Genomic DNA, 9,530 nt, shown 5'->3' with positions numbered 1-9,530 from the left:
GCCAGTGAGTTGAGACTACATAGAACTTGTGGTGACTAGTTGATAAGAAACCCGACGGTGGATCATAGTCGTATTTAACGTTGCTTATGTTCTGGGTGTCTGTTGGTTCACTCATCCAACAAGCGTACACCGAGTACCAACTCTGGGCTTAGTGTTACCTCTCTCCCTCACTGCTTTCCTAGCACTCTCTTAATTGAATGAGGAGTGTTCTATAGAATCCAGCTGCTTGCTTAAGAATTTCGTGGACCCTGCATGCTTCACTTCAAGCATAAGATAGCAAAAAGCAGCTGGATGAGTCTACAAGGGATGTGCGTGTGTGTGTGTGGGCGCGCATACGTGCGTGTGTATCCTTCTGCCAGGTCTCTCACCGAGACAGCTAGACGTTTTCATTTTGACAACACTGCTACAGAAAATTGTCATCTTTTTGTACAAGATGTTCACTGTATTCTCATCATTTGGGTGATTCAGGATCACCGTCCAGCAGCACGAGACACAGCGTGTTTTGATGCCTGCCTCTTTTTCAATTATATCTAAGAGGACGACTGCTGGGGACCCATTTTTTTTTCATCTTGCACAGGACCCCCAAAGGGCCAGATTTAATTTCAATACAATATTAAGCGGTATGATATGATGAATGATAACAGGACATTGACAAATACAATCCAACACAGGATAATATGATGTAACATAGAATAGAAGCCACCCAAACAAGCGCTTTTAAAGATGTGGGCAAGGAGGCTTCCATGCCGTCCTCTCCGTAATGTAGTGACGTGGTCGGTACGACGTAGAAAAACGAAATGGTATTTCAATATTTCGTGAATATTCAAATTATAATAGCAATAACATGAATGAGATTTAGCCATCTACTCATAACAACAAAGGCACTCTGTATTTCTTTGGGGAAATACATAATATCCCTCTTGTTCTTTCATGAAAATTAGTGTGAAAGTGAAACTCTCATCAGGTGTTTTAACAGGGGAGGGCGGAGTTACTCACATCTGGGGTATAAATATTTAGGTGTTCGTCTGTTTACATTTCTTCATCATTTTTCTTTTCTAATTGAGCGAGCATATATGGTCTAGTGGTTAAGGCAGGGGCCTCTGGAGCCATATTATTTAGATTCAAACACTAACCTGACACTTACTAACTATGTGAACTTGGGTAACTTCATTGTTTGTTCCCCTCAGTTTCCTCAAGTATAAATCAAGGATAATAGTAGTACCTTCCTGCACAGACTTATGAAGATTAAGTGCAGCAGTCTGTATAACGTGCAGTTCCTGGCTCTTAACAAGCACTCAAGAAATGTTCGCTAATCAAAAATTAGTCATTCCAGGACTAATTTTTCTTGGTGGTTCTCTGAGTGGCCAGAGAAGCAACACTGCCCGGAGAGAAGGGGGAGACATCAGAGCAGGTGAGATAGAAATGACCTGATGATCATCTGGGAATCATGCTGGTGGAAGAAGGCGGTAGCATGCGTGCTCATCTGACTTGGGTATGACTTGGTCCAACTATCTTAAGACGTTACTGTCAAATGTTGAATCATTGTCAGAATACAGAATCTGCTCTGCCCCAACCCAGAAAAATTCAGCTGGAAAGGGGCCTGCTAGAGGAGTCTTGTGTAACAGCAAAGGCTGCTTTGCACCGAGCAGTCGTAATTCAGCGATGGCGGGTGAGGCTCAGAAATGCAGTAGGATGATGTTCCTTAATGTTGGTTTCTGAATCTTCTGCCACTGTCTGAATTCAGATCTGTGTTAATAGTATGATGGCAATAATCTTCTGTCTGGCAGTGGTGCCTATAATTTCTCCCTGCTTCAAACTGTAATTCATAAAGTTGCCAGGAGAATCTTCACAGCTTGGCTAAAGTCATTTCGCTGCTAAACAACCTTCAGGGTCTCAAAATTGACTATGGACTTAATATAAAACCTCTTGGTATGACATTCGAGGTTTTTTGGAGTCTGGTTCCAACTTGCCTTCTCATCATCTTCAGAAGATCATAAAGTTAATTGTTAGTCAATAAGCTGGAAATCTATCATCCACCTCCAGACCGAGGTAGATGGGACAACTTCTATTTTCATGGTGTATTACCTGTTTTAATTTCCTTCACATGATTCCATTAGACAGCCTTAAGAGGTGAGGTAAGGCAAGTACGATTCTATTTCATAAACTGAAAAACTGAGACCCAGATAGAGTAAATAATTTGCCCAGGACCTAAATGGCAAGTTCTCCTAAGTGCTTATTTCTTAGTTTGCTCATTTTCTGCTCTTATCCACTGTTCTGGCTTATTTACATATCCCCACTGTTTGCTTCATGTGCTACCATTTTCTGGGGAGCTGGCTTTGCAACATCGGAAGGTTTGACAACACTGTGTTGAAAAAAAATGGACGTCCTCGGGCTGAGTCAGCTTAGATACGTTTTATTATGTGCCCTTAAAAATCAGGTTTCACATAAGTTTCTGAGTTTCTGGCTTTTCATGAAAGATCTGAAGGTCTGGCAACATTGTGCCCATGTGCCCATATAAGCAACATCAGCTTGGGCGGAGAAGAAGCCGGCCCTTCTGTCCAGGGGTGGAGCTTGAGTTCTCCCCAGGTGCTACCACTTCCTAATACATTGTCTGCTCTTCTTTACAACTGATTTACATTACTGCCTGGCCCTAGTAAGCATTTTAGTTTGCAACCCTTGGTTTGAAGAAAAAGAAAAAGATCCACCTATCTTCTAAAGATGAGATGAAACATTTTAATTGAGGAAATAATATGTGATTATTATGTTTGAAGAAAGTCTTTTCTTTTTTGTTGGTTTATTTATTTTTTTTTTCATATTAAGATTTGAGTTTCCCAGGAGAGAGTTGATATTGTTTTGGTTTTATTTCTCATTTTTGACAACAGAGCAATTTGACCCAGAACTCTTAGTGACAGTCCTTTGGGCAGAAAATCTTTGTGGGACCTTTTAATTAGGAATTGACAGGGTGATTAACTTATAATTCCGAAAAAATAAATGTGGAAAAGAGAAGTACAGGTCAATTTCTAGCTGTGTTAAACTGTAAGGACAGCACCAGTGGCAAGTGATTGTTCCCTTTTAACAGCTTTTCTAATTTCTCTTAATTGGATCCTTTGTTTTCTAATTGGAGAGACAGAACTATCACATGGCTTTCAGTTACTAGCTGTGGCATGGTGATCCTGTCATATGGCACATGCTAAGTAAAGTCAGACCCGCAACATATAAGATGGAATAAATACCGTCTCCAAGAAGCTCTGTGTGTGAGTAGGAAAGAGGGGCAAGCTCCCGCGTCCTGGGAGGTAAAGCCATGCTGCAGTGGGACATGCTAACTAGCCTGATTTTCCAGGGAGACTGCTTTGGACTTCCATTATGTTAAGGTTATGATTTCTTTAAAACATTTGCTCATCATAATATACAAATGCTTCTAAGAATACAAGATTATCTCTTGCATTCCTAGAAAACGTTAAAAGCTGTACACACACACATATAAGCACACACACGAGAAAATGCCAGTGTCCTCCAAGTACCTTGTTTTCTTCTGCCCACTGGTGAATTTGGAGATTCTCTTTCTAAGAAACAAAGTTTCTCATTTTACAACCTCCATTGGATCTCTTTTGCCTACAGGATAAAATCTAAATATTTTATCACGTCCTGTATCTGACTCCAACTCTATTCTCCAAAATTGCCAGGCATGTGCTTCACATGAGCTTCTTACTTTTCCTTGGAGAGGTTAGGTCTTTCACGACTCTGTTCATGCCATTCCTGCTCCCTAGCGTGTCTTCTACATTTTCCTTTGGTTAATTTTACTCATTGGTCAAGGCTAGATTGAAAGGATTACCTTCCTAGTGAAGCTTCACCTGACTCTCCCAGGCACAATCTGTTTTTTGGTTCTTTGTCAACCACTGAACTTTAACATCTCTGTACTAGCTTCTGCTCATTCACCCATTCAAAAATACTTTCTGATGAATAAAACTGGAAAAAATACTTTTTGAGCATCTCTGTGTAGAGGTGCTAAACCCTGGGGCTACGTAGTCACTAAGAGGGCTGACCGCCTGATCTGGTATTGAACGGTAACTAATCCTTCGGTGACTGTTTCCCTTACTGGACTGTGAAACTGCCTAGTGCAGTAATATTTGCCTTACTTTGTATTCGATCAGCAGAGTCTAGACTTGCGCCTGGATCAAATAAGGTGATTAAGAAATGCTCATTGTCTTTAAATGTCTTCTTGATGGAGAATGTTGATCAGTTCTATCAAATCTAACCCCTCAGTGAGGCAACCTAGTATACCTACAACCTTGGCTTTTAAACTTGCAGCAGTTGACATGAGCATCATCGTTGTCTCTGAGATGTTATGGCATCTAATGACCTTTCGGCGTGAACTTTTTTACGTCTTTAGCGTGTATAAGTCAGAGCCTGTGATGGGCGCTTTGGCTCGGCACCTTGGAATGGTCTTCTTCCAGAGAGGAAACACAGTCTTTGATTAAATGCCCTTAGCAGGCAGGGACAGGACGCAGCTGGGGTTTGAATAAGGCTAAATCCCATCAGATTGGAAATCAAGAGGCTGCTGCTTTTGAAGATCATACATCTGGAAAGCAGCAGAGGCACGGGGCCGTGAGCCCCTGCTCAGAGAAGGTAATGCCACTTCTCTGTGGCTGCTACTGCTTCTTCTCTCTGGCTGTTGCTCCCAGAATTACGTTAAAGATGGACACGGGAAGGGATAAGATTTTAAACCCGGGGACTACTAAGAAGTAATGAAAGTCTTAGAGAAGACCAAATTAAGAATATGAAATGTCATGGAAATGAGGAGGACTTGAATGCCAGAAACTCTTGTTTCGTGTCTCCATGATTTTCCTGAAAGGCACAAGCACAACTTTGAATAAAAGAAGAGCTTAAAGCTGCAAGTCTGTTAGCTCATTGCTACCAGCAACTTTAGATCATGGGGTTCTGCCTCATGTGACTTTCCTTGGCTTTGTGGTATTTGTATATGTCCCACTCCATGAAACCACACTTCAGCATTTATTGTGGTCGCTTGTGTTCTTGGCCATCAGCCAACTTACTGGCGCCATTGCCAAAATGAAGACATTCGACAGGGGTAAGGGAAACCTCTCCTTCCTCGGGCAGCTCCGTGGATGCTGGAGCTGCATGCACATCTGGCTGTCTCTCGAGCAGCCGCTCTCCCTCCACCGTATACCCCACGCACGCAGACAGCCCAGGCCTCTGAGCTCCTTATTGCTCTAAGTGTTTGCTCTTGGATCCGTGCTTCACGTGTTTTATTTACAAGCTTTATTTTTCATTTTATGAACAAATCGATAACGAGACTTACTCTTTATCGCACTGGATTAGCTTTATTTATTCCGTTTGAATTTGATTAAAAAGCTGTCAAACATAAGTCTACATTTTTATCAGCAGAATAATTTCACAAAACCGGCTATGAGATGTGTTCAGCTAGAACACAGTTTTCAAAATAAAACAATGTTTGATATATTCTAGACAGTTACCCTTTTGTTTATCCATGACAACTGAAATTAACCATCAAATGGATAAAGCAATCCAAGTCCAGTCAAATAATCCTTAGGGCATATGAAAAAAAAGCCTTTTTAAAAAAAAGTTCTTTCTAGATGGATTTAATGTAATTCACCAATAAAGCATCCTCAGAAGCATAATAAAAATTCTACATAAAATGACATAGCCAGGGAAAAGGAAGATATACAGTTTGATGAAGATTCAAAATGGATGTTAACATTAAAAATGAGCAGTCATGCAATTCCTGTATAATATAAAGATCAAAATTGCAGGGCACTAATTTTGCTTCTAATTTATAAGACAGTGTGTTTATGGGACTGCAAATAGTATATGTAAAAAAAACATATCCAATGGCAAATGTTTTGAACTGCCATTTTTCTTCAGAAAAAATGCCATTCAACATGTATTTGTAAATTTCAGCATCTAGCACCAAGGAAAGCTAGACTAGATTTACACTTAACGAAAAGGTTCTTGAAAGAGGAAATACGTCTATTTTGGTTGAGATTCTGATTTCCTTTGTTCTATTTAAAAAGTATTCACTTCTGCCTTCTCCCCTCTTTTGGTTCTACTCGTGTACCCGTGGGCGTATGGGCAGAGGCCTGAGGCAGCCAGGGTAGGGAAGAGGCTCACCTGTGTGGACACATACCCACACTCTCAATCACACTCACACTCACACTCACTCACATGTCTACACATACACAACCACACATCCAATGCCCGGGAGTCGAATTAAGGTTATTTTTGGATATGTGCTGTCCTCCGCACACTATTTTATAGCATGGAGCATGCATAATGTATGCCTAGAAGTGCTGGAAGGCACAACACTGAAGGGGTTAATGTAGAACACATATAGGCAAATATTGTCAACTATTTTATTCAAATGTTTGGAACTTAAACACAAAATCATCATTAAGTTTTCACAAAATGAGGCATCTGTCGCTTGAAAGGAAAAAAATATTTCAGAAATATGTTTACAGAAATGTAAAAATATTAGGCATCGAGACAGATGTGAACATAGTAACTCGTCTTGTCTGTCAGTCTTCCTCCGAGCCAAAGATCTCACTGTACTCGCTCAGCATGAGCTCGGCGATCTGGTTCTGGTACACCATGTGCACCGCCATGTTCCCCGTCTCGTTTTCAGCTCGCAGAAGGGTGGGTCCAAATACAATGCCTAGGCTTTGCGTGGACATGAGGTTCTTGGATGCTTTGGCCACTATCCTATGGCGAGAGAGAGAGAAAAAAAAAAGACCCATTGGAGTTGGAATAAAATTGTGGCTACTTTTGAATTATAAAGTTCTGTGCTCTTGAATCCTTTTTCTTCCTTAAATTTCAACTTAAAGAAGGAGAATAAGGGCAGTGATTGGCTTTGGCAAAACACAGAATGCAACACAAGCAAAAAAAAAAAAAAAAATTCAGGTTCCAGAAAAACAACTATACCACAGCATTATTTAATCTTCTACTCTGTGTGCTTTACTGTATGGAAATAGAACCTATGACTTTTGGGGGGAGAATTCTATCCCCATAATACCTGGCCACTGTGGGTGCTTAATAAATGTTTGTGGAATGAATGAATGAATAAATTAGCAAAAATGACAAAAATTACTGTGGAGAGTTAACAAGATTCAACCTGTGAAGTGGTTATAGTCAATGGAGGAAACAGGTGAGACATGCACAGAATATATAAGAAGCCAAACACACAAAAAATAGAACAATAGATACATAATTCATGATGGAAGGACCGAAAAAATAATTAAGTTTTTAGTGATTAGCATGAGTAAAGTATTCCTGACAAATGCTAATTGCAACATGTTTTGTAGAGAGGGTAGGTTCTGGGACATTTAGGTGTATAACGAAATTCTAAGTGTCCCCACCCATTTTACTCAATTTAGCTCACATCTCAATAAAATGCAGAAGCCTGTAGTATTTGCACAGGAAAAGAGTCCCACTGGAATCAAAGAAATATTTGCTTATGTGAGGACTGTGGAGAGCTGGAATACCAATGAAACATTAGGATGTGGTTTTATTACTGGTAACGTCTTGCCTGCTTCAACACGGGACTCTTAAAAAGAAAATAAAGCCCCCTCCTATCAATTGAGACTTTAAAATAAAAAAAAAAATAATGCTTATTCTCACCACTGAAACCTCCTTGGTTTTATATTAAAATTAGGTTTTAGTGATGTTAGGGAAATAGGGAGAGCACATGGAAGGACAGGGTGCTAAGAAATACTGTACTCTGCATTCCTCCAGAACCCCGACCCAAGGGAAATATAAGCTCAGAGAATGAAGTGGGGCAAAAGAACACTTTACTGCAAGGCAGTGGGGCATCCGGTCTCAGAGCCCACTGGGGCACTGGTTGAGCTCTAGCGGACTCTGTGTTTGGTCTGTGTGGGCCTACCTAGTCCCCACTCAGAGGAGGCAGGGGGAAGGAAGACTTGCTCTCTTTCCATCCCTCCACAAACCCAGATCTCTGACATACCATTTCTGTGACCAAGAACTCATGCCTTCTCTCTCCTGAAAGAGACTGAGAAGGAGCCAAAGCCTTCACTTTGTGACTCCGCACAAGATGTCAGCAAGATGTCCTTGACCTGATCAATATCAGTAGTAACCAAGCAAAATCAAGTATTATTCTAAGCAATTGTATGTATGTATGTATGTATGTATGTATGTATGTATGTATGTATTTATTGGCCGCAGTGGCATGCGGGATCTTAGTTCCCTGACCAGGGATCAAACCCGCACCCCTGTTCCGTAGTGGAAGCACGGAGTCCTAACCACTAGACCGCCAGGGAAGTCCCTATTATTTATGTTTTATTTAATTTAATTTTTAAATTGAAATATAGTTGATTTTATTCTAAGCAATTTTTTGGTCTCATTTAATCCTCATAACAATCCCATGAGGTGGTATCTATTATTTAAGCCCTTTTGACAAACGAGAAGACTGAGGCCAAGAGCGGCAAAGTGCCTGATATCACACAGAGCTGAGGCTCAGACCCAGGCAGGTGGGCTGCAGCTCCCGTGGAAACATCATTGCCCTGGGGTGTGTTATGGCTCCTATGCTTAATAACTGGGCTGACTTGTCACTCTGCCATCCTCCACATGGTTATAGGTCCTTCCATAAGAGGGTCTGGAGTTTTATTCCTCCCAGTAGCATTGTGATTGACAGCCTGGTTACAATGGATTTATTGTGGGAAAAATGACTCTTAAACTTGGACTAAATATTCAAGATATTCTGCCTCCCATTTTCACTTTTCTTCTCCTTCAAATGGAAAGCATTTGTACCTGTGAGTAATGTTGGCATGACTACATTTCTGGAAGGGATTCTCACATTTAAAGTATCAGTGAGTTATCAGAGACTTCAAGTTTAGAGTTTCCTTTGGAATGTAAGAAACTGCGCCACTTTGCTACTACATTTACCAAAAGTCTGTAGAATGATTTTAAAACACTCTCCTAACCTGGAGTAGGCACAAATGGAGTGGGGCTTTGCTTCTCTTTAACACACCTATTTACCGTGGCTAAAAGTCTCTCTTGAGCCTCTCCCAGACCTCTTGATTATAAAAATCACTTGTATGATTCATTGTGAAGGAAGACAGTTTTTCTCTTTTGGATTTAAAGTAATACCTTTTTGGGATACTAACTCATTCACTGACTACGCCACAATAATAATTTAAAAATTTGTTAAACAAATATGGAGAGAGGTAACATAACTGATCAATTAATTATCTATTAGGTAAAAGTTGCTTTAAAAACATTACCCATAGGTAGCAAAGGTCTAAGCTGATAAGAATTATCTAGCAGAGAACAGGGCTCAGAAGGCACAGGGCATGAAGAAGGTAAAATTAAAAGCAAAAGCCTATTCAAGTATGAAGGTGAATGGCTGATATAGGGCCAACAGGGAAGAAGAAGAACATTAGGACCTGGAGTCCAGGGAGACTGAAAGTGGAAAGGGGTGACCTCAAGACAGATTGATGATGGGAGATATAGTTTCCTAGTTAATAATGGCTATAATTTCAGTC

At 40.5% G+C, this 9,530-nt stretch overlaps 1 protein-coding gene across 1 annotated transcript in view; it reads right to left on the bottom strand.

Moving 5' to 3' along the window:
• Positions 1 to 5,911: 5,911 nt before the first annotated feature.
• Positions 5,912 to 9,530, bottom strand: part of ARHGAP15 (Rho GTPase activating protein 15) — a 609,009-nt gene continuing 605,390 nt past the window's right edge. The window contains exon 14 of the mRNA XM_059927125.1: positions 5,912 to 6,735. Within this exon, the coding sequence (XP_059783108.1) occupies positions 6,552 to 6,735 (184 nt within the window). The 3' untranslated portion in view covers positions 5,912 to 6,551. The remainder of the gene's footprint in view (positions 6,736 to 9,530) is intronic.

Source organism: Balaenoptera ricei, chromosome 7 (assembly GCF_028023285.1).
Source record: "Balaenoptera ricei isolate mBalRic1 chromosome 7, mBalRic1.hap2, whole genome shotgun sequence".
In the NCBI taxonomy this organism is placed as follows: domain Eukaryota; kingdom Metazoa; phylum Chordata; class Mammalia; order Artiodactyla; family Balaenopteridae; genus Balaenoptera; species Balaenoptera ricei.
The sequence above is the reverse complement of the archived record's forward strand: the minus strand, read 5'-3'. Positions and strand labels throughout refer to the sequence as shown.